This window comes from Alligator mississippiensis, chromosome 1 (assembly GCF_030867095.1).
Source record: "Alligator mississippiensis isolate rAllMis1 chromosome 1, rAllMis1, whole genome shotgun sequence".
NCBI lineage: Eukaryota > Metazoa > Chordata > Crocodylia > Alligatoridae > Alligator > Alligator mississippiensis.
In genome coordinates, this window is record NC_081824.1 from 85,496,383 (window position 1) to 85,521,879 (window position 25,497).

General features: G+C 40.5%; 2 protein-coding genes across 8 annotated transcripts in view; one reads left to right on the top strand and one right to left on the bottom strand.

Annotated features, from left to right (window-relative positions):
* TSTD3 (thiosulfate sulfurtransferase like domain containing 3) overlaps window positions 1–25,497 on the top strand; it is a 50,245-nt gene that overhangs the window by 9,130 nt on the left and 15,618 nt on the right. Inside the window, exon 4 of one of the 7 annotated variants that reach the window (XM_019486381.2) lies at window positions 15,456–16,124. The exons of the other annotated variants lie outside the window; for them this stretch is intronic. Within the exon in view, the coding sequence (XP_019341926.1) occupies window positions 15,456–15,471 (16 nt within the window). The 3' untranslated portion in view covers window positions 15,472–16,124. Of the gene's footprint in view, window positions 1–15,455; window positions 16,125–25,497 lie in introns of those variants that run through there. 7 annotated transcript variants of the gene reach the window in all.
* Window positions 2,485–24,956, bottom strand: CCNC (cyclin C). The gene is made up of 12 exons (XM_006276065.4): window positions 24,801–24,956; window positions 22,393–22,499; window positions 18,361–18,445; window positions 17,779–17,848; window positions 16,983–17,034; window positions 14,022–14,077; window positions 12,255–12,290; window positions 10,653–10,744; window positions 7,408–7,475; window positions 6,885–6,964; window positions 4,729–4,847; window positions 2,485–3,799 (listed from the first exon to the last, which is right to left on the bottom strand). The coding sequence occupies exons 1-12, from the start codon at window positions 24,830–24,832 to the stop codon at window positions 3,745–3,747; spliced, it is 852 nt and encodes a 283-aa protein (XP_006276127.1). The 5' UTR covers window positions 24,833–24,956; the 3' UTR covers window positions 2,485–3,744.

Below are 25,497 nucleotides of genomic sequence, written 5' to 3' on the forward strand. Positions count from 1 at the left end.
CTGGTTATCTGACAGTTTTTTAAATGCTGTCTTCAGTTACTATCCTTTTTGGGGAAGAGAGAGAAATACTCAAAATGAGGCTGGAAGTGGTATTGGAATTCAATCTCATTTCCTTAAGGTCAAAAGAGTACACCTACAAAAGTGGAAATGAGAGCAAAGAACAGCAAAGACAGGAAATGCAGCTGCTATCCCTAGTAATTTTGCTGCTGGAGAAACCAAAGCCTAGCATGGTTTTATCAGTCACTTTGAGGCCTGGCAAGCTGGTACCACCATCAGGCTATTAGTGCCCAAGCTTAGAGCTGTGTTGCTTTCACAACAATCTTGATCAGATTAAACCAGACATAAACAGAAAAAAAAGCAAGAAACCATACTGAGAAAGAAAAGGACGGGTAAGTGCAGGAACCCATATCTCATATTTCAAGTGGTGATAAGAACTTAAGCAAGCTTGGTGGAGGGACATCGTTTGGTCAGCCCCTCTGGCTGTGTCTAGTCAGGACACCATTTAGGATCAGAGTGAAAGCCCCAATGCCGCAGAAGTTCCCAACAGACAATAGATATGATAGGCATAATGGTGAAACCTTAGTTTTTACTCCATCTGTTTTTCCAACAAAATAGCTCACCCCTTTTAATTTGCTCAGTAATCAGGTGCAAGATCCAAAAAACAGATTTGGATTAATTTCTGACCCCATCTTCTTGTTTCCCAGGTGTGGTATCTTACTACTTAGGTTGCAGGGGCAGGCCTTTTTGTTTGTATTAACCCAGTCTTAACTAAATTATAAATTCAGTGAAAGTTAACAGATTGATCTGCACATAGCTTGGGTCTTCCTATAATTTAGCAGATCATCCCTTTCTGCAAGATTTACAGGGAAACCAAGCTAGCCATCCCCACATATTAAAGAAGGGAAGCTGATATGCCTTATCTTAGAAGTTCTTTTGACCTAGACCTCAAGATAAGATCACACTATGAAATTGTTTACTTTTGCAGACTTTTATCAAGGATTGAACAGAAGCTATTTAGTATAAGCCCTCTTCTAGTGGGTTTGGGAGTTTTTTCAAATCTAAATTTTGAAGTACCAAGTCAGTTAGGGACAGGTCCTTTAAAAAGTAATCTGAAATGGGGTAGACATATAGCTAGAGAAGGTAAAGGAAAGGGCTGTAAGTGGTGAAACAACTCTTCTTTTCCCATTTCTACCCTTCCAAAATAAATCCTTTCAGGCAGGGGATTTATTTTTCACCATTTCCCTTTAATTGCCACTGCAGAGGGTCTTGACAACACTTCAGTTAGAGGATTAGTCATTGACTGCATACAGAATTGATACTTGTCTAATGGAGTGAATGAACTTTTGCAGTGGTGAAACTATACCTCTAAACTATTTACATGGAAAAAACAAATGTTATACAACATGTTCCAAACACTGGGTCAGATCACAGGTCCATCCATCTTTATCTCATAGTGGCAGTGTGCATGCTAAGGGAAACACTATTTAAGTAGGGCTTATCAGACTGATTTGTCTCCTGCCCTTGCTCCTTCCCCCCTTCTTTTAAACAGACTCCAGCATGCAAAGACCTAGGAAGTCCTAACTACCATATGTTTAAAACCCACTGATAAGCCTACCCTCCATGAATATGTCCAGCCTCCTTTTGAGCTTCTACAATTCTGAGCTTCTACAACATTTTATGTCAATGAGCTCCACAATTTAATTACATGTTGAGGTGGCAGGGAGGGGGAGGCATTCCTCTTGCTCATTTAAAACCTGCTATCTAAGAATTTCATCATATATCTCCTAATTTTATCATTAGAAGAAACAGCAAATACTTCTTTGCTTTTTCCACACCACTCTTCACTATCTTACTGCCCTCTCAGTCATCTTTTCTTTAACCTAAAAAGTCCTAGGCATTTATTCTATAGTGAGAGGACTATTACTTTAAAAAATGTTTTAGTTCAGGAGTAAGTGTTTAAGAACTGCATATGGTTGTCAGTTTGCATTGATCTATTCCTATCTATCAAGTCCACGTTGCAGTGGGACAAAAGGAAAAAGCCAACTGCAAGGAGCAGAAGAGTGACTTTACCTTTGTTGTTTTCTGTTGCAATTTGACCCATACATTGATTGACAGATGAGTGGTAAAGCAGAATAAGTATAGCAAAGGGTAGAATACATACATTTGTCTTTTTCATTGTCAAGGGGGTTTCATAATTTGTGTCTAATATGCTTTATAAAAATAATTCCAATGGAAATAAGTTCAAGGAGCTTAATTGATTGCATATCCCTCTTCCCCCTTCCCCCCCCCCCCACAATACACACTTTGGTAATGTTTTGCTGAATGACAAATCACTGCAAACATCTCTCTTTGAAATGGTCAACATTTAGAACTAAATAAGCACCATGGAATGAGGCATCTCAAGCATTTTCTTCTCTGTTTTAGAGCAGTATTAATGTGTAATGATGTAACTGCACCTTGGAAAAAGATATCGGACAAAACAAGTTCCTGGACTTCCATTTATTGTTCAATTTCATAATCGGGCAAATTGGCATTTTTATTTGATAATGAAATTGTACATAAATTCTTTGGGGGAAAAAAACCCTTAAAAATCAATAAACCTGTAAGTCTAAAATCTTTCAGCCAAGTCCTGACTTAAGTGGGCGTTCTGCCTGAGTAAGGAATGCAAGATATGGCCCTTTGATGAAGGAAACTCTCCAGCAAACAGGTAACCAAAGAATCCCACTGCAGTAAAACAAAATATAAACATAAAACACACCACCAGCATGAAGCTCACTGTAAGCTTGTTCCTCTCAAAAGAAAAAACACAAACTTTCTAATGAATCATACAAATTTACACTAACAGTGAAGGCAGACTAACAGTGTATACCTTTTGTACAAAAAAAACCCCTACAATAAAAATAGTCTTATGTAGATTTGATTTTGATTCTTTGCTTTTAAAATACTTAATTGGATTGTACAGTACATTTACTTGCAAATCATTCATATAAGTACTTTAAAAAATGTCCTAATATTTGAAATGGTTAAGAAAACTTTTTATCCCCCAAATGTCCACAATGTACACTATACATATTGCACTTTTCTGGTAAGCTGGGCTACTAAGTTTCATTGCAAAAATGTCCAAGCTACATGTACTGATTAAAACGGCATCTCTTTAGTCTAGAAGAGGAATTTAATTGCTCTCCTGTTTTCACTGAAACAAGTAACATTCTGTGTAGACTTCTGTCAGTTGTTTCTGAAGGATCACACTTTTGCTTTTTGCAGTACCCATTACCTATAAAACAAACTACGTAATGAAAAAAATTAGTATATAGCATGCCATCCTTCAGTGACATACACAATGAAAAGGACATGGGGTCCTTAATACCTTTACACTCAGGCTTCATGTTACTGTAGCTTTAAAAAAAACACGTCACTTTAATGGGAAGCTATATTTTTCACAAAGCAAACAAAACCAATAATTAAAACTAGTCATATTGAAATGAATAGCATTAATGTTTTGCAGCTCTGTTCAGAGTTTTATTCCTTAAATTGAGAAATCTTAATATATCTGTTCTGGCTTCAAAGGGATGACGCAATCTTTAAAGGAAAAGTTTTCAATATGCTTGACAGAAACAAGCTATTCGTTCTTCAAGCTTCTTTGTTAAAGATGTTATTGAAACCTTCTGTCCACTTCATGAACGCAGGAAAGATCCCAATATGTCTTGATCCAATGTGGTCCATAATAAAATTCTTTGGAATGTCTTAAGACTGGCTATAGCTAGAGTTCTGACTTCCATTTGGACCCTGTTCGCCTTCACTGTTTGGATGGAGAGAGACATTTTCAGACAGCAGATATATCTAATATTGGTTACATCATAAACGTTATTAAAAACAACCACTTTTCAATAAAATGGCAGTTAAAAACCTCTTCAAGAGAAACAACTTTAATTACAAACAAAAATTCAAAGCCCTTCTTTTACCTCCCTAACTTTCTTCTATAAAAATAAAATGTAAATTTATTAGTTATTTGGTAATTTATTAGTTATTTGTAAATGTATTAGTTATTTGTAAATGTATTAGTTATACATGTCTAAATAAAATAATACCACCAGAAAGTGAAACAGACACAGTGAAGAAACTGCTATTCAAAACTGCACATGTAAGAAACTCGTGTCCAGCTGCCAATTCAATTTACACCTACAGAAACCATGACAGTTCACATCATATCTGCACGTCCAATCATAAATAACTGCGCAAGCAAATTATGCATGGAATTATACCTGCACAGTTTGAAGAGCCAGGTCTTCCCAGCTATGGTGTACTATGGTACCAAAATTCCTTTTATTGCTTAATTTAATGAAAGCGTCTTCAATTCGATTAACTCCCTACATAAGACATTTTAAATTGTTAAAAAGATACAAACATTCTCTTATCAACCCTGATGCAGAGGTTACCCTTGTACCTGACTTTTTAATTAGTGTACAAGGCAGTCTCTCTCATGGAAACATCTGTACTGTAAAAATACATACTGTACCCTCAGAAGTACAGTAAACTATTTAATTTACTTATTTGAATATTTGTCTATTAGGATTTCATTCACCACTGTTCTGATTCCGTGCTGTGAGTCCCTCCTCCCTTTATCCATCAACTAGAGTTTACTGTAAATTTTCCTCATTTTTTTTCTAAGAGCAAAGTCTAGTTAAATGTATTTTTCAGCACAAAGAGAATAAAAAAAATATCTAGTACCTGTTTGGAGGTGGTTTTGGTTTAGGCATCTTATTAAGAATAGTAGCCATTTCTTTCCTCTCATCAAAATTCTTCCACTGTTCATACAATTTTAGTATAACCCTGATTATTTCTAAAATCTAAATAAAAAAAAATAGATCAGATCAGATACTGTAGTGGTTTTCTGTTTGTCACTATCAATTCAACTATGTAATCACCAAGGAGCATAATGATTTCTCTGTATCAAAGTAACTTTTGCTCTTAGTTCAACAATTCCATTTCAACAGATATTTTCTTGATCTAGCTTGGATGTGAAGGATTTTCTATCATAAACAGTCTGCCATTCAGAATAATGCAGACCGCTTTCCCTTCCCCTTGGGCAAACACATTAGTTGTTTTGAAAAGTGTTAAGAATGCATTTTCAGTTTTGTCTGAGGCTTTTTACAGCAGTTGGAGATCTATAATCAGCTACCCACTGTGGATTACTAGCAAGTGCTCTGCAAATCACAGGTGATCTAGAAACCTTAGAATGAGAGAAGTGTAAGTAACCAAATTGTAGACAAATATTTTTCATATTAACTGTAAAAGGTCAGGTGAACCTCAGTGTTTTACTTTTCATATCTCAATATTTTACTTTTCAGAGGTCCACTTGAGTTTGGCAGCTCACTGGGCCAACATGATTTAAGGCATGCCAGTTTCTGCAGCCAACAGGACACAAAGGAGTGATGCATCATTACTATTAATTAGTTCAGTTTATATGCTGCTTTTCTGATGACGGTTCAAGGAGGCTTGCCAAGGGCAGCAAAATAACTTCTAAAATAAGCAAACAAAAGAACAAAACAGGAAAACAAAGTAACTTATGACAACCAGCACAGCACTGAAATAAACTATAGAGAAAAACTCTCCTAAACAGCATCACAGCTCAGCCTTGTTTGCTAAACACCTGCTCAAACAAGAAGGCTAAACAGTGTTTCCAGGCTCTGGCAGGTCTCATGAGGGAGGAAATTCCACAGCTAAGGGGCAAGTACTGAGAACAACCTCCTGCATGTTTTTGCCAACCAAACTCGATGCATTAATGGTACCGGCAGGAGGATGCTCTTGGTTGACCTTAGGAATCATGGCAGAGTATAAGGTAGAAGACGGCTCCTCTGGTAGGTAGAGCCCAGGCCATTTAGAGCCTTACAGGTCAAAACCAGCACCCTGAATTTTGCCTGGAAAGCTACTGGAAGTGTCCTTTGACTCTCCAGTCTGAATAAATACGTACACATTTACATCTTGATTAACTGTCAGCAGCCTTCAGCAGGAGCACTCATATCTCGAGTCAGAACTATTTATGTTTTAGCCACCCAGGCTCATGTTGTCCCCCACCCCCATTTCTTTTAATACAATGAAGCAGCAGCATACATTGCTAAAACCAGTCAGTTGGCTATGAACACTGTGATACTGATGGGAACTCTTAATGGACTATGTTTGTATCAGAACTGGTTGGTTTAAATATATAAACATGTTCATAGCAGAAGTAACTTGGCAGATGCAGTAGTAGGTGTCACATGCAGGATATTTTTCCTGTTTTCTGTCCTGTGCAACTCATGTTACCAGTAACTTGCACATACAACACCCTGAACCTGTGCTATACAGAGTGGCACCCAACAGTATAATTCACCTGGGTGTGATCCTGTGCTTTGGAATTATAGTGCCCATCATCCTGAAGGGTTCCAACATGCTTTACACATAGCAATACTACCTAGATTTAGGTTTAAAGGATAATCGAGTGTCAGGAACAGGAACTGCAGAAGGAATTACGTAGAATTACCCACCCATTTGGGAAGCACGCCAAACTAACATCCTCATTTTCTGAAAAATGTCACAGGCTGTTTATTCACCACAAGAGGTAGGACTGATGATATGCCCTATCTGAAAGATGGGATCTTCAGCAGCACCCTGTACTTGAGCACTTGCTTAGAGGGCAGAATGCAACTGGCAAATCACCAAATCCTCTTGTTGAAACACCTGTTTATTTTTGAAGGTCTCCCATCCAAAGTTGTGATTAAGTTCAATGGTGCTTACTGTATTCACAACAAGAATACTGACTTATACAACAGGCATGCAAGTTATTTGTTTTATAATATTCATGACAATTTCTGGTCAGTCTGTGGCAAGTAAGAAAAAATAAATACCTTCTCCATATCAACAGAGAGCTCAGCAAACCACTGCCTTGCATCCTTTTGCTGGACAACACAGGCCACATGGAGGCAAGCTGAAGAGAAACGAACAGAACCTTTTAACTGTGGGTTACTTGTTATTTATTTTAAGACACTCCTGAGCCCTTCTGGATAGGATTGGATACAAATCTAAATATAAATAGAGATGCGAGTAATGAACAAAGATTGGGGATTTTTGAATATGAATCAATTACAGATTTCAATGCTATTATTTCCCTCTGAATTTTTCTGCTTCCCTCTTTAACATGCCCAAGTCAGTTTTCAAGATTTCAGCTCAGGATTAGATTTTCCAGTTACCTAAATAGATTTTCATGTTATAGGCTCCCCACTGTCACCATCATCTGAAAAAGCTGAAGATGGCAAACAAATCAACATATTTTAGAAAATCCACTGTATACTAAGAAATGCACATGGAGGAAGACTATACAAAATGGATCTACTTTTGTATGATGAATTATTTTAATTTGTTCTTACCTACCTAGAGCTATCATGAAAGGAGGGTACAGCAGACAAAGATCTGTTCTATACGTATCATTCACTATCCTCCTGTGCAAACAAAAATAGTAAATAGTCATTGTACTGTTCTGATCTTTAATCCCATTTTTCTTTAAAAAACCCCTTCCGTCTATTAGTCATGCAAACATCTTTTCATCTTCACTTTTAAAATAAAGAGAATTAGAGAGAAATTTAGGTGGGGAAAATTCACAAACAATAATATACATCTGTACATATTTTTTATCCTGGACCCTTTAATTACTTTCCATGTGATCACAGTAATTATTTACTTCTAATAGTGCAGATCAGGGTACCCTATTTACTAAAATATAAGACAATCTTGATTATAAGGCAACCCCCCAATAATTAGAATATATGGACCATTTATAAATGTGCTCCAATTTTCCAGATATGGAATCTAATTATTGGCGGTTTGCCTTGAATTTGCTCCCTCCCTCCCACTGCTGCAGCTGGGGTGGGTCAGACAGCCCTCTTCCCCACTGCCTTCCCAACTTCTTCCCCCTGCAGCTCTTTCCCTCCCACCCTTACTGGCAGACCCTGCTTTCCCTGAGCACATGGAAGTGAGAGGCAATTTGAAAGCATGGATTTATAGGCAAATTATTATGGATATTCATTGAATTAGTTCATCCAGACTGATACATTTTAGCTTTTTTTTGAAAGCTGCTGCAAGTTTTAACACAGGTATTCCATAAACACACACAGTCGTTCAAACAGCATATGTAGCACTGCAACCGGCAAATATTCTCCGCCCCAGATTTTTCAGCCTGGGGCTTCAGATACTTCCAAATCCATCAGCAGGCATCCTATGTGCAGGCCCAAGCCTGAAGGCTTGAGGTTCAGATGCCCCTGAGTCTTGCTTGCCCTTAGCCAATAGCCACAGGAGCAAGCTAGAAAGGAGTCCCCCATTTCCATAAAGTAGGCATGTAGCCAAGATCTTCCTACTGGACACTGGCTAGTGGGAGGCTAACTATGAGGTTCTTGTAAGGAGTCCTATCTACATTTAGAAAGGGGTGCACCCTCCACTACACACTGCCATTTAAATCCATTTCAACTCAGTCCAAAGCCAAAAGACTCATGATTTACCACACAGTTCATTACACTGGGGCCCAGCAGAATCAACAGTGTTTCCAGCCACGGTAACCCTCACAGCTCAGCACTACTCAGTGTGTGTCTGTACTCCAGATAACCCCCACAAAGGATCCATGTGCTAATTAGCCTCCTACTCATGACAAGAACATCCAGCTCTAGTCATGAGTCTTGGGGTCCTCCAAAAATGTAGATGCAGGTGAGGTACAGGGAAACATTGTCCAGCGCCACCTCATAAAGGGCAAGGCCACACTACTCATGCATAACAGGTGGCAGAGGTATTCTGGGAGAACTGTTTGGGGCCCTGTTTGGTGTTGTTTGCCAGACATTGAAGGCTAGTGAAGAAACAGGAATGATTGGAAATGGGGAAGAAAAGCACAGCTCAGCCATGAGGAATGAAGAAGAAGTTGAAATGTAGTCAGTGTATTGGCTCACCATGATTTGAAAAAAAGTCAACAGTTAGGGGGACTGAGCACATGGGTTTTATCACATAATCTTATTCAGATATGCTGCACTAATCTATTCTTTGTGGTAGGTTACCCATAGTATGTGTGCCCCATATAGGCCAGGTGTTTTATAGTCATGCTCAGTATTGGTTGCCTTTAATCAATCTCATAGCTGGTTGCTACTATTGAGCACATACTGCTTTTGGCAGCACTTTAATGATAGGCAAGGTATTTAATTAGATTTTCTTGGATGTGAGTATAAAACGAAGACCTCCCCCTCCCCCGCAGTGCTGACTGGGGGGAAACACCCTGTCTTACATTCAAGTAATTATGGTATATTTTTGAATCTTCAAAAATGCCACGTTGCAAAGTGCTTTGAACATATACTATTTGAATTATGAAAATTAATCTTCACAATGTTGAAGTATTAGCTCATCTGTAAAGTGGAAAAAACAAAGGCAAGAAAATTAAGAAATTTGTCTAAAATCACGCAGAGTTCATGGCAGTGTTTAAATAATCAAAGGTCCCTGACAAATATTAATTTAAATATTAATTTAAAGGCATGATGGGATCCGATCCCAACAACTGCACTTCCTGCTATGCTACATATGCATGGCAGGAACTGTGATGTTAGGATTGAGCATCAAATCCCATCGCGCTATTTGCCACTGTAGGGGGAGCCTGATTCTGGCAGAAAACTTGGCTCCCTGTGCTCCCCTGGCTGCAAGCCCAGATCAGTTGATCTGGGGTCCCCACTGCAGGAGCAAATGGTGCTCTCCCATACCTGGCAGCTCTGGTCATCTGATCAGGGCTCCCAGCTGTAAGAGCAAAAGAGTGTTCCTGTAGCTGGGAGCTCTGATCAGCTGACTGGAGCTCCAAGCTTCTGGAGTTCATGGTAGTCTTGAATCCAGAATGCTCCAGAGGCTGGGAGCACTGGCCACATAATTCAATTAATGGTACAATGGGAACCAGCCACAAAGTTATTACACAAATTAATAACTTTTTAACTTAATCCTCATTTTATCATGCCATTAACTGAATGAATGTGTGGCCAGGTTATTACTTAAGATGTGATTAACTAATTAATCATGTCTTAAGTGTAATGTCTTTTAGGGGCCAAAAGGTCCTGGCTTCTACAAATAATCTAAGAGTCAAAGGCAATGCTTTTATTGTGTATTTGAATTTGATTACTTAAAAAAAAAAAAGGCTTCATTATGTTCACATATAACGATAAAACAATAACATAGCAGAATACATCAGAAATACTAGGAGAAACCATCTTTGACAATAATTAGCAGGAAAAGTGCTCCCTACTCGTGGTCAACATTTAGTGATACGTACAACTCTGGGTATGTCTACACGTCATAATGCTGGGAGACTGGAGGCATACAATTCCATCCATGCAGACTAACTTGCCATGCTGACCAGGACAGACTGCTTTGAAACCCAAGCTAGTTCAAGTATCTCAATACTACCCTGCACTGTGCAATATAGACACACTTTAAAAGAGTAGTTTTAGTTAAACCAGCAATAATCCCTATGTATGCACTCTTTATTTGCATCAATAAACTGGTGCAACTTCATTTGTCTACATAGGCAAATCATAATTTTCTCAGAATAGTTTTAAAGTTAGCTTTCCTACTGAAAGGATGCACTATTAACTATTGTCTCTTACCATGCAAGGGGTAGCAGCATGTCTTCTTGGCCCATATCTTGCACATATTGGAGCAAAGGTCTATAAGGATGATACACTATCAAACAGCAATCCTAGAAATGAGTTTAAAGAAGAAAAAATTAAAACATTTATAATGATCACATGGCTTGTACTGTGAAATCAGTTAGTGGTTCATTTCCCCCCCTTTTTTTTTTTCAAATATAAGCATCATGACACCTCTGTCATAATGAGGACAGTGCTCTCTCTAGAATACCATTATACAGCATGGTTGCCAGTCTGTCAACATCCTTTCCCCTTAGAGACACAAAGTGACACATCTGCAGCACACTGAACCTTGTTTGCTTACAAACCCATAATTCCCTATTGGAAATACAGAACACTGCCAGAAAACAGTCTGTTACTAAATACCATACATGAGAAGCTTGCTGGGAAAACAAAACAAAAAAAAAAATCCAACACTGGTTTTTAAAAAGCTACACTATTCTAAATTCTTCCTTACACATTAAGGTTGGAACATACAAAGAGGAACCAACTAAACTCAAATGACCAATTAAATAGATGCAGAATGTATGTGCTGATATTAGCTGCACTATATCTGAAATAATCAAAAATATCATGTTACAAAAAAGTAACTTTCTGTAAATAGTTGCCTTGCAAGGTAAAAAAACTATAATGCTGAGAAGACATTCCCAAACCACAGCACAGGAAACAATATTCTAAGAAATTTTAGCTATAAAACACTAGCTAGACTTAAAAAAAATGGGGACATTTAACTGCTGCAGTTAACTCAACCATTAAAATGATCCATATATTTACAAATAAAAAACATCTCTCATAACCTTGTATATTTAAAGTCCTTGTCTTCTCTTTCTGGGATTTGTTGGTTTCAATAAGAGATGGAGATGTGGTTTTTGAGCTGACTCCCTGTCCAATTATAATCTCTTTGCCTCAGTTTCTCACTCTTCACTATGGCTGCTGACAGGCGTGGAAAAAAAAAAACCCAACCCAAAAACAGCACTTTATTTTCAAGCTCATTGTGCCCTTGCACCAAATGCACCACTTGCCTAGAAGAGGAACCACATTAGTTTGACTTGGCTCACCCAAATTTTGTATAGATCAGGAACTTCAACAGGGCTTTTTGACGCTTTTATCTAATAGCTGACTTGGCTATTAGATAAAAGTTGATTCATCTGATTCAGCTATAAAAGTACCAAAAAGCTCCACTGAAGTGCCCAATCTATACAGACACTGGGTAAGCTGGGTCAAAGTGACATGGCTCCTCTTCTGGTAAAGTGCAGTTATTCCCCCCCACCCCACATTTGTCAGCATCCTACAAAAACTGAAAATCTGTCGCAGCAGCCTTGGTATCGTGCTTTGATGGCATAAAGCACTGACAAAATAATTTACTATTTGAGCAGTTCCAAGAACTACACATAAGAGGGTCACAGTATTCAGTTCCTCTGGAAAAAGTATACCTCATAAGTAGACAAACAGAACACCAAATCATAAAATTCAAGTTACAAAAAAAATCAGGTCAGTGTAGGATCAAGCATGCTCTTGTTAGATAACAAGGACTAGATAATGAAAAAGAAAGCCACCTACCATTAGTTCTAAGAGATAGAATTCACATTCTAGTATCTGTAAAGAAATAGAAACTGAAGTAAGCAACAATACCTGCCCAATAGGGAAAAAAAAAGGAACAGTTCATCAACATCCAAACCCATACACTTTTCTTTATATTTATTTTTTATACCTACTGTAAACTCTACAAGAAACTGTTCTCCCCAATACCTTCACCAATCTCAAAGCCAAACCACAACCCACTTAAGAAAAATAACAGAAAACATTGTTAGCTAGTCAACTGTCTCACTACATTAAGATGAAACTTATTTCTGAGGACCGTGAGAAAGTAAGTTACCAACCTCCAAACAAATATTTCATTACAGTTATGTAATTTTCCAGGTATATATGAAGGGAACTTCATCTTATCCAAGTATTTTTTGTTATCAGCTCCTTTAAACCATTCCTAGATTTATCAATACAGTTATACAAACTGAATGCTGTATCATCAAGAACCGGATTAGCAGTGTGATAAATGTTTTTCTATAAGGCTATGTCTTTGAAAAAGCAGCAGAACTTTGCCCCAAGAAATGTAAATCAAGATGCAGAGATAACATCTGGCTTGCCAGCCATACTGAATAGCAGTAAAATGAAGAAAGGAGAAGTTAAATTGAGATTAGAAGTTAGTAGTATCTTTTATTTCATGTTTATTCACAGTTGTTGGGAATGTACAGAAATACACGTTGCCCCTTGGGAATGACAGTAGAAACTAAAATTAAAAAAAACTTGGGAAATTTCTTAGTTCTAAGGGGACAAAATAAAAATCCTTAATGTATATCAGTTTTTTGAATGTGTGAATCTGGCAGGTAACCCAGGACATGGGACTCTGTGTAACCTGCATAAATTTAAAACCTAGGTTTTTCCATCACTTTTTAAGTACTGATATTATATTCAGTTCCTTTAACAGCATTTGTTCCTATTAAAGGAAAGCAAGCTATACAAGAATTAGTTCTCTCAAACTCCAAACAGCAAGTGAATTTTTCAAAGGAAAGTTCTCCCAACAATTTATCCAAAGTTTATTTAGATACCTTGACATATTGGTAAGAATAATTTTATCTATAATTTATATTGCAAAGAATGACTAACTTCTCCATGCACGACCAGAAAAAATGGTCTCCAAAGGATAATCTGGGTAGGACACAGCCTATTTTTGCTAAAATTTAGCACCAATATAGAGACTTGGGATATGCTTACCCAGCGCAAGGCTGCACTAGGCAGACAGCTCAGATAGCTCTGTGCATACTAGATCCTAAACTGCAAACAGTATAGTGGTGTTCATACAGCACTGTGTTAAGCTTTACAAGCCATGCATGAAATTATACTGTTTTGGAGCTAGCATACAAAGAGCTAATCCTGGTATCTCTGCATGGAACTGTCTTGTACCATGTGGACATACGCTTAAGTGCATCTTATTACAAAGCTGTACAACACATAACTACTAACTGGATAGGGGCCATAGCCCTGGGTGTTGATTTGAGGACATGAGAGGCAGGCAGGACGTGGGGGGAATAGAGATGCAAAACTAGCAGCAACCACAGTACTGGTCCAGTTATTACCACTGGCAGTGGAGATGCAGTTAGTGACCTGTGCAGAACTGGGTACATATCTGTCCAGTTACACCTTTGTGTATACTGCAAGTCATATGAATTAAAAAGGCAAAGAGAATAGAGAAGGGAAGAAAACTTTCCCATTATTGCTAAAAGTCACATCACTAAGTTAATATGAAGATGTTTCATCCAATATACTTACATGATTCATCCTATAAGGAAACTCCTTCGGAAAGGCATATGAAAACCTAGTTTTCACTGTAAGAGAGAGATTAAAATAATGAAAACATTAAACCAATATTCTGTTTTACTAATTTCTATTAATTCATCAGCACGCAGACCTGCAAATCTTTTTATTGGCCTTTAACAATTTATTGATATATGGTATACAAGATCTTTCCCAACTCAGGCAGATGGTTGAACTAGATGACCTCTTGAGGTTCCTTCCAGCCCTACTTCTCTATGATTTCTAAAATATCTATAAAAGAACAATTCCCCTTATAAGTCTAAGTCTGATTCTCAGTCTGATTATATAGTTCAAAGGCTAAAAGGTGAAAAAAAACATTTAATAAAGACTGAGGCCCAGGTCCTCAAAGATACTTAGGCACCCGCCTGCCTATTTTAATAAGCAAAGTATACCACTGACATGCTCCTGATACTGTACAAACCACTTTCTGCAAAGCGGGGAGGAACAAAGTTTCCATTGTTCAGCATTCACAAAGCTGCCTAAGCACTGATGCTGCTCCACAGCTAATGAGCTGCTTGGAGCCCTAACTCCTAAGTGGGATTCTCAAGCAAAGCTGGAGAAATATTTCTGCCAGTGGGTGCTGATTCTGGGGTGTGCTTTGAGTGTGTAAATCCCACAAAAAAGCCAGCAAAGTGTCAGAGTATATGGGCACATGCATTTTTGTCCATCCTCATCATTGGGAAACTCACTTGGGATTATGGGAGGCCCAGCTTCAAATTTTTCCTTTACCTGATTCAGGGCAGGGAACAGACCCAACTGCAGATTAGCTGCTCTGCATTAAACAAAAGCAAGACACTGCAGTTCACCTTACAGAAGACTGTTGTTCCAGTATGGCTCTTTAATTGCCTGTTAAGTTGGGTACCACACTTTTTCAGATGGATAATGAAAAGAATCCCAATTTTTCAAAAGACTGTAGTAAAGTGATAAGATTTAGAAAGTGAGCCAGAGCCACTTCTCTACTGAGCAGGTCTCCAATTAGTTGCAAGGTTAGAGTGCCTTTCCAAAGGGATTTTTAGAGGTCAATCTGAGATGCTCTCTTCCCAAGAGGAAGGCACAGAAACTGCTTGCAAATGTGAAAACAAACAAAACAAAACGGCACTTTATTTTAAACTTAGCATGTTCCAGTGCATGCCTAGAAGAGGCAGCGCGTTAGTTGTACCCAGCTTTCCCAATGTCTGTATAGATCATGTGCTTTAGTGGGGCTTTTTCAGAACTTTCATCTCATAGCCGATTGAATCAGCTTTAGCTAAAAGCACCAAAAAGCCCTGTTGATGCACCTAATTTATACAGAAGCTGCTGCTTCCAGTAAAGTGCTTTTTTTAACATCTGCAAACAGCCTGACTTCTCAGCACTCCTCAGTTCCTTTCACTTATTTTCTCTTCTCTACAGGCCTCAAAATAAATAAACCTGTGATAATTAAGCATAATTAAGAAGCTCTGCTAATTGAAGCCTGAAAACAGACTGAAGACTGTGAGGATATAGAGAAAGAAATTGTTCTTTGTCCTCACTCCTAAAGACAGAGGAATATTCTTAAGAGGGATAAAGGAAGCACTACAGAAGTGATTCCTCTGTAGGGTCCTGATGCTGAGGAATTTAAGAAAATAAAAAAATAGGGAATAGGAATAGTAAGAGTCCAACATAAAGAAATAAATCTATTCCTCTACACATAGCTATTGTGTTCATACTTTTCTCACTGATTACCATAACAAATCTGCACCCAGATAAGAATTTTATGCAAAATGGCAAACCACTATGATGCTCAATTCTTGTGGAGGTCCAGCACTGCATCTCAGTTCCTGGTAGTAGAACTGTCACAAGGTCACCATGGTGGTGTGATATATGCAGGCTAGAAAGGCAGCCAATCACCTATCGTCTCAAGCTCTAGAAGGGATTTTAAATTCAATGACCTACATTTTGAAGAGCAGAGCAGAGTATTAAGAAATAGATGACTGTAAAACAGCTGGACCTTCTAGGTTAGATCATGTGGGTCAGCTGCATGTCTCTAACTTTAAGGATCTCAATAATAAGATAGAACAGGGGTTTTCAACCTTTTTTACTAAATGTACCCCAGTGACCCCCCTTTTTAATAAGTGTATTCCTGGGGGGAGGGGGCAAGTAGCTGGCTGGTGGGGGGGGGGGGGGAAGGTGGCGAGTGGCTGGACAGTGAGTGGGGGGAGGGGTGACAGCAGCAGCGCAGCACCTGTGCGGCCCGCAGAAGGGTGCCGCTGCTCTCACCCTGCCCCAGGTGTGCTCCTGTGAGGCAGCGGCCCCACCCACCCCTGCGTACCCTTTGGGACCTTTCAAAGTATCCCCTGGGGTACACGTACCCCTGGTTGACAACCTCTAAGAAGGGAGAAGCATGAAATAAATAATTGTAAATTAGGAGGGAAATTCAAAATTGCTTTTTTTACCTACTAATATTATTAAAACAAAGCCACCTCTTGATTCATCTATGAAAATTATTTTTCAACTGTAACAAGGAATATAATTTTCTAATAAAAAGGTGTTATTAGAAAAACAACTAGAAAATATAGAGCTTGCTAGGACTTTTTACAAAAAAATGTAGTTCCACAAGGACTAATCATTGAGGCAGACATTAAAAAAATAAAAAAGCTCTACACCTTTAATTTATTCCACAACTCTAATTTCAGTATGAAGGTGGGGTTATTTTGAGAGAGAAAGATATTTGATTGATAAGTTTTCAAAAGAACTGATGGCAGTATAAACAGAAAAGACTTTCTTCCACATACACACTTAAATCTGAAGTCTTATCAAAGCACAAATGATTTAAGCAGATTGCCCTTTTACAGAGTGAAGTGAAAAAACTCATCAAATCATGGTAGGCATTATTTTCCTTACTAAGTGACTACCTTCGAAGGGACTCCTTAATACAGCATAAACAATGTTTACACTTACATACAGAAGTAGCAGCAGAAATCAACCTCGTGTTTGAAACCACACCAAATTCCTGAGCAAAAAAAAAACAACAGCAAATAAGGTGCTTCAACTGAAATGTTATTTGATCACATTGTTTATCAAACTACTTGGGGTTTCTTACTAGGCAGCTTCTTCACACTGCATTCTAATTAAATATTATCTCTCTCTGTAAGCATTTTGGTGATCAAAATAAGTTGAATGGTCTATGAAAAGCTAAACAGCAATTACAGCAGCACACATTCTTTTCTCAAAATGAACATAGCTGCTACAATGTTTATAACTGGAAATAAAAAGCCCAGGGGTGGTAAATTCTGATGACCCTCATATCTACATCTAAATCACAGTATTGTTGTTCTTAATATTGTAACAACAACAACAGGGACAAAAATATGGAGTAGAATTTTTATATTTGGAAACTGGAATAAAGAAAAAATGAAATTAAACCACTAAAAATATATTTTTAATTGTACACTTTTTTGTTAAATTACATTAAATGGAAGAGTAATCTACACATTCTGTCAAAATCTTCAAGATCCTTCAGGGCTGAGAAGATAGGCCAATAAGTCAGACAAAGTACTAAAAGATGGTGAACAGCATCTGTCAATCTATCACTTTTCCCTTGCTTCCCCTCTTATGGATTTTTTGTAGTGCTCTAGAAACAGAAAACTTTGAACCCCAAAATATGAAATAAAAACAACAAAAATATCATAAGACTGTGCAGTATCTCCCTCATGCATGATAAAATTTTACATTAGAAAACTGAAATATTTCATACCTCTACTTTGGATGCCAAAAATACACATGTAGGAGCCATTAATACTGGATCTATACTTTTTAGGGAGTATCTGAAATATTATAACAAATTATAAAATATCATTTTGTGCACAAGAAAGATTAGTCTGCCAAGACCACCACACTTTCTTCCAAAAAGCAAAATCTAAGGGTGCCTATGCACATGCTCTGATGCATTCTAATTAGAACACACTGGAGCAGACTGTCTGCTCCATGTTCTAATTAGAACACTCTAGTATCACTGCAGCTCCCACAGGGTCAAAAATTGCTGCTGGGGCATTTTAACTAAAGCTCACTGAATGAACTTTAGTTAAAGTGTCCCACAGCCTCTTTTAAATGTGTGGGGGCTTAATACACATGATGCTGCAGCTCTCCAAGAACCATTCTAATTAAAATGCCACCCCACCACACCCGAGTACATGTATAGGCACCCAACATTAACATTAACATAAAATTAACATAAAAGCTTTACACCATCCAGAAGCAATAGTTGCATTTCAAAAAGTCTATGAAAATCTGCCTAACAAATGCTTCACTCTCATACCATCATAGTAAATAGTCCTACCTGGCATAGAATCTCTTGAAGTAGACAGTGGCAGTGGCAATAACTTGTTGTCTTAATTTAAGATGTTCACCTAAAGCCTGGATAACTTAAAAAAATGAACAAAAACTTGAGTTCAATCTTTCATATGATGACACCACATACTGAGGCTCTCAAAGTATGGTCTACAGGAGAAACTGAATTTTGGGGGTTCTGAAGAGTAGGCAGATGTCCCTCCTTTCAGTTCAAATGTGTTACTTCCCCATCCAAAGATTATATGTTCCTATGAGGCCATGGTGACTGAGGGGCTAGCACTGCATACTATACTTGGGGGCCAGGTGGCCTGAACCTTTAAAGATGAGAATAACAATTTACTTCGTTATTTCCTTAGGAAGTTGACAACACAGCACTCAGAGGGGCAAAGTTTGGGTGTCTCACTTTTCCGTCTAAAACTCAAATGTTTTAAATAAAAAAATAGGACTCAAAGGCATTTGCAAAGCAGACACTCCTTGCAAATGCCTAAAGCTGCCAGCACATATTACACTGTATTTGGCAGTGGCAGCAGGTGCTAAAGAACTGACATATTTAGTCTAGAGGAAGGGGGTGGGAGACCAGAGGAAGTAGTCAGCTGCATCACAAGCATTCTTTGCCAGCTGGCCAAGAAACAACCCTGGTGTCAGCTGTGCAGGTAGGTCTTGTTTGGCCTCCCAGGCAAAGGAAAGTTGCCAAGCACATTAGATGCATCAGTCTGGGATACAGATCAGGGATGGGATTAGAGAATTATGGAGTGAAACATAAGGTTTTTCTGCTCGCTAGTTTTCCTGCACTCCCCTTCTGTTATTCAGCTGAGCATGGCACTTATGTATCAGCATTCTACATTTTACAGACAGGTATTAAGTTAAATATTTAAAAATATAAATTAATTTATATATCAAACACTGGCACTAGATCAGGACAGCAGCAATTTAAGGCTTTGGTTAAAGTGCATAACATTTCTTAGCACTGTCAATCTCCCAGAGACAACAGAAACACTTCTTGCTCCTCAAGTCAAGGACACAAACACCTCCAGTTTGAGGCGCACAGATTTTGAGAGCATGGGTAACTGGTGACAGGGTCAGCCAGAGAGAAGCCTCTCTCAACAGCCCAGATCCATGACCATCCGGCTCACCCCCTCCAAGATGGCACTAATGCAGTTGAGCCTAGGCTGTTAATGACAATATAGTTCATGCCTAAGCAATGCCACCAGGGAAGAGGCCAAACTTCAGTATGAAACATTTCTGTAAATATCTCGGTACCCACTTGCTCTCCAGTGAATCTTGTGATGTTTTTACCACTACAAAATTGTCCATCCTGAACTGACCACAAAGCTAGAAAGTCATCTTCCTCCTACAGTGCTGGAAAATCCACTTAGCAAACCACACAAAATAATCTAAATCTGTTTATCCTGAAGGATTATTTTGCAGGAAGAAATGGTTAAGCCATCTGCGTTGTCAAAGAGAAAAACTGAGCGAGATTTAGTGGGGGACAGGGGCAGGGAGTATGATATTTACTCAGTGTCTAGAGCAGTGGTTCCCAACCTGCAGACTGGGACAGGGCACATGGAGCCCACTGTCTCCCTCCTGGGGCTGCCCTGCTCCCCAGCTTTAACCCTGCATATAACTGCCGGTGGTGGAAGCAGCTTGCCTGGCCGGACAGACAGGGGTCTGAGCAGGGGGCTCGTGCTGTGAGTTGGCAGCCAACCCTCCGTGGCCCAGTACCAGGCCACAGCCCAGTGGTTGGGAACCTCTGGTCTAGAGACACCTAATGAAACTGAAGCTTATACATGCTGGGAAAGGGAAGGCTGGAAATTTTAATAGTCAGCACAAAAACTGAAGTTCTCAGTTAAATAAATGTAATAACTCTATTAGATCAGTTCACCCTAGTTTTTGAGACATTCAAAATATTTTTTTTAAATGAAGAATGTTGTGTTTTAATCCTAAATATTCTTCTGAATAAGAAGTAAATGCGTGTTTTACATCTTTTCTGCTACTGCATGAAAACCAGAAAGGGAAACTGATTAGCCTACTCTTTCCTCCAAGGGGACTGTAAACAATCACAATCCTACAGATGGGAGTCCATGAATTTCCAACTCTGGAAGATGTCATGGGCTTGATACACATTTTATTTTAAAGCTGACATTTTGACAGCAGAAGCGACTGTTACTCATTTAATTAGTTTCACAGTTGGTAGGATCGGAAGGGACCTCAGTTAGGGATCGACATCAAAAGTGAAACCGACAAATCGGCTGTTTCCTTTATCCAACAGGAGTGGAAAGCTAAAAGGCAAAAACATTTAGATTCTCAAAGTATTTTACTTTTAATAACCTAAGCTAATATTAATATCATAACTAAGGAAGTGTTGTTTTTTTTAAATGGTTTTAACCTATTGTTTCCCTTTTAGGTCTTGTTGCATTATGAAATATCTTGTTCATCCTTTTTTTCTTTTCTTTTTTTTTCCCTTTATTTTATCCTCAAGAAACTTTAAGCTAATTAATAAATTAGATAAATAACAGTCCTCAATCAGGTTTCTGGTACTATACAAAAAGCTAAACTCTCCAAATGATCTGTCATCTTATTTTGCAGAGCACTTTGACTTTGATAAGTATAAATAAAAACAGATTAATTAAAAGAAGGAATAAAACCAGAAATAGGAGATAAATTAAACATTTTATGGATGTAAAAAACAAACAAACAAAAAAACAACACCCAAAAACGGCATTTTACTTAAACTCGCCTCCACGCTGAGCTCAATGCATGCCCAGAAGAGGCATCACATTAGCTGGACCTGGCAAGCCCAACATCTGTATAGATCAGGAGCTTCAGTGGGATTTTTTTGGTGCTTTTATCTAATTGCTGATTGAACAGTTTTAGATGAAATGCCAAAAAGCCCCACTGAAGCACCTGATCTATACAGATGCTGGGGAGTAAGGTCAAACTAATGTGCTACTTCTTTCAGTAAACCGGGGGGGGGGGGGGGGGGGGTGTTCACATCTGTCAGCAGCCTAAAACACCAGCAGTGACATGGATTTTTTTCAGCAGCCAATAAAGCAGGGGTGGGCAAAATGGATGATCTGCCTGGCAGCCAGACTCCATTTCCCAGTAGCCCCTGCCCTCATGGCTTGGGCCAGTCTCCATGGAGACCCCAGCCACACCTGTGTGGAAAGCTCAGGCTGGGGTTGCCACGAAGACCAGCCTGAGCCACCTGGGCAGCATATGCAGCAGAGCAGAGCAGGGGGCTGCTCTGGAGCTGCTGGGAACTTGCGATGAGGGCAATTTGCTCCAGAGCCAGGGTAGAGCCACGATCTGTATCCTGCATGCTCTGGGCAGGGGCATGCAAGCAGGGGATTGTGGCTCTGCCCCAGCTCCTTGCAGCTATGACAGCCTGGTCTGGAGCCAGGGTAGAGCTGCAATGCACACCCCTGCCCGGAGCATCCAGGCTACAGATCACAGTTCTGCCCTGGCTCCGGAACAAGCTGCCCCCATCACAAGTTGCCGGCGGCTCCAGAGCAGCCCCCTGCGCTGCTCTGCCACGCGCGCTGCCAGCGGGACTCAGGCTGGTCTCCAGGGCAACCCCAGGCTGCACTTTCCACACAGGTGCAACTGGGGTCTCCGTGGAAACTGGCCCAAGCCATGAGGGCAGGAGCAGCTGGGAAATAAGAATCCACAGCCAACCAGATCTGGCCCACAGGGTGGAGTTTGCCCGTCCCTGCAATAAAGACACTTAACTTTTCTGTCCTATTCTCTGCCTCAATGCCTGAGAAAATGAATGTTACCTACTTTACTAGACTGATAATAGGAAGGAAAACTTAACAAGATCTCTCATAACATCTTTGAGAAATATACCTGCATCTAGTTCATACATCTTTCAAATGCGTATATTAATATAACTTTTTAAACACGTTAAGAGAATATATACATAAAAATAGGAGAAACCGAAGCTCTAGGTAAATGAACCATGAATTCAGATACATAGGTGTGACCCAAATTAGACAGCTAATCAAAAATAAAACCATTTTACCATTAGTAAAAAATATTTGAAGTTTCCAATATTCTTCTTCTGCTAGAAATTTCAAGTCCTTCTGGCGTTCTTTCAACAGATCTTGTTTATCCAAAATCCACTGTAAACTAGGAGGGAAAAAAATAATTCACAAATATTATACAGTGACTTGTGAACAAATAAAGTATAGTTCATATCTGGGGATGAAACAGGCTGGTGTGCATCCCTTTAATTGAGTCTTGTAATGCTAGATACATTCTTGCAAAATGAATGCTCATTAGGGCTTTCAAAATCAGGCCCTTTGAGGAAAAATAATCACCAGAAATAAGAGGCCTTCTCAACGCTAAAAATGTCAAATGCATTAGTTATTAGTTAAAAATAAAGTCTGAGAGATATACTACATACAGATTTTATTTTAGATGCCACACATTTAAATTCAATATACCCAGTGCTAACGATACTTGGACACAGCTCATTCTATGCCAACTTTTCTATAGGGGAAATATATTTGATTCGCTGTGACTTTCTTTGCAGGAAAAGCTTTTAAATCTCCTTCTCCCCCTCTCTGTGGTGTAGATAAGGGATGTCAAATCTCTCTTGGATTTTATGGCTCAATCTGGCCTCTAGCAAGGCTTGTAGCATCTGCATCAGCTCAGGGAACCACAGCCATCATTGAAATATGTCCCTGGTCATACTCTGAAATACCTGCCAGAATTCAGTGGTAGCCCCTGTCTCTCCTTGCCCTGCCCCCAAATTCCCAATCCCTCCTGAAGCCCCATGGACCAGATTACATGTTTCTGCAGGTTGTATCTTTGCCACCTTGCACCTCGGTGCAGATTATTAGATACTAAGTAAAGACCAACACAAGCATTCCCCAAGACTTTCCTTTGACAGCCTTAACAACGCAACGGCTTTTTAAAAAGCAAAAACTGCAAGACAAGTTTTAAAAAGCTGGCTTTGCACCCACTGAGCAGCTGTGTTTTATAAATTCATAGATTGTTAGGGGCTGGAACGGACTTTGGAAGATCATCAGGTCCAGCCCCCCTGCACTTGGCAAGAAAGATACTTGGTCAGGTGCCCCCCGCAAGGTGACTGTCCAGTCTCCTCTTGACGATTTCCAGGGTAGGCGATTGTGGAATGAGCTCCCTCCAAAGGTGGTGCAGTCTGGACACCCTAACTTGTGAAGAAGTTTTTCCTAATGTTGAGCCAGAAATGGTCTTCTAAGAGTCTGTGGCCATTACTCTTGGTTCTCCCCAAAGGTGCTCTGGAGAACAGTTTTTCACTTGGTGTACTCCCCTGATAGCAGAAAGCTGCTACCAAGTCCCCTCCCAGCCTTCTCTTTTTTAAGCTGAAGAATCCCAGGTCCCTCAGCCTTTCCTTGTATGGCTTGCTGTGTAAGACTCTGATCAGATGGGTGGCTCTTCTTTGGACTCTCTCAGGCTTGTCCATGTCCTTGTTAAAGGGTGGTGCCCAGAACTGGATGCAGTACTCCAGCTGCAGTCTCACCAGTGCTGAGTAAAGCAGAAGAATCACTTCCTTGGTTTTGCTTGAGATGCATTGATTGATGCATGCCAGAGTATTGTTTCCCTTGCTGGCTCCAGCACCACGCTGCCGGCTCATATTCATACTGTGGTCTATTACTAGCCCTAGGTCCCTGTTATTTTTTCCCCCTTAGTATTACTACTTGAGTTCAGACCTTTGAGTTAGGTTTTGTATGCCAGACTTTGGTAAATATGCCAGACAGCCCCCAGGGAGGAGGAAGAGGTGGTTGCGACTGACTTGGAGAGCTGCTGCAGTCACAGATCCTGCATGTGTATTTGGTGCATGTTGGGGGAAGAGGGGAGCAGCTCATCTGTGTGTTATGCACCCTCCTGAAACCGACGTGAAACCCATCAGCTGCTGGTGCGCCTTCCAGTTTTCCCAACATGGGATTTCTTTTCTGGCCCACAGTCAGCTTTCTTCTCCCAAGCCAGGCAGCAAGAGAGAGAAAAATGAAAGGACTTCCAAAAGAGCAAGTAGGCAGAGGAAAACGACTGGCTGTTTCAAGACCCTGGTGACCCAACACGCAAAACATGCTCAGGCTTAGTCATCATAGAGAAGTGGACCTGCAGAGGTCATCGAGGCAGGGTCATCCCTACCAAAACCACCCCATTAGGAACAGGACCGGCTCCCCTGGGGTCACTCCCATGGGCAGCCCCCACAACCAGGGGCTACAGAAAGGCTGTTTTCAGACCCCCTGGCACTGACAGCAGGGACCAGCAACGTGGTGGGCGGGAATCGCCTTGCACCCCCATGACACTCACTCGCACGTGCGTTTAGGACCCCTCCCCCGCCCCCCGGGACGTTCCCCCAACGGCCGCCCCGCCTCCCCCCCGACAGCCCGGGGCCGCGTGCGCCCCGCAGGGGGAGGAGAGGGGGTCCCCACTCACTAGTGCGAGCTCTGCCAGAAGTTCCCCGCCATGGAGCGGGCTCGGGGGAGGCGGCTCTGCCCCCCCGGCTGACCAGCCCCGCCACCCCCACGCTGCCCCCCCCCGGCCGGAGCAGCTTCGCGAGCGGCAGCAGCGGTGGCGGCGGCAGGAGGAGGAAGGAGGCGGTCGCCGGGGTCCCGCGCCCTCACTCCGCCGACCGGCAACGCGCCCAGAGACAAGAGTTCCGCCGCCAGCGCGCGGGTTCCGCCGGACGGGGGACCAAGAGCGGGTGCACCGCGCTCGGCCCCGCCCCCGGCCCCGCCCCCTCCGCCTGGCCGCGGGTTGGGCTTTCGTCTGGGGACGGGGCTGAGACTGGGGAATTGTCAAAACTGGGACGGTGACGCTGGGATTTATGATGGGATTGGGATTGAAACTGGAGGATCGGAATTCAGGCTGGGATTGGGCCTGGGAGACTACAAATGGGAGACTTGGATTGGGATTAAAACTAGGGAATTGGGAGTCAGACTGGGTTTGCAACTGGGATTGAGACTAAAATTGGGTCTGGGGGACTAGAAATGGCAGACTGGTATTGGGATTGAAACGGGGATTGGGAGTCAGGCTGGGATTGAGACTGGAGTCTGGTCTTTGATTGGGACTGGGAAAGTGGGATTGAGTCTGGGGGACTAGAAATGGCGGATTGGGATTGAAACGGGGATTG

Excerpts from the sequence above, each read along its gene's own strand:
- CCNC (XM_006276065.4), bottom strand. The coding sequence starts at position 24,832 with ATGGCGGGGAACTTCTGGCAGAGCTCGCACTA. Across the intron at positions 22,500-24,800 it reads TTCTGGCAGAGCTCGCACTA|TTTACAGTGGATTTTGGATA; the intron begins GTGAGTGGGGAC and ends TTTCCCTCCTAG. Across the intron at positions 4,848-6,884 it reads TCTCTGTTGATATGGAGAAG|ATTTTAGAAATAATCAGGGT; the intron begins GTATTTATTTTT and ends TTTTTTATTTAG.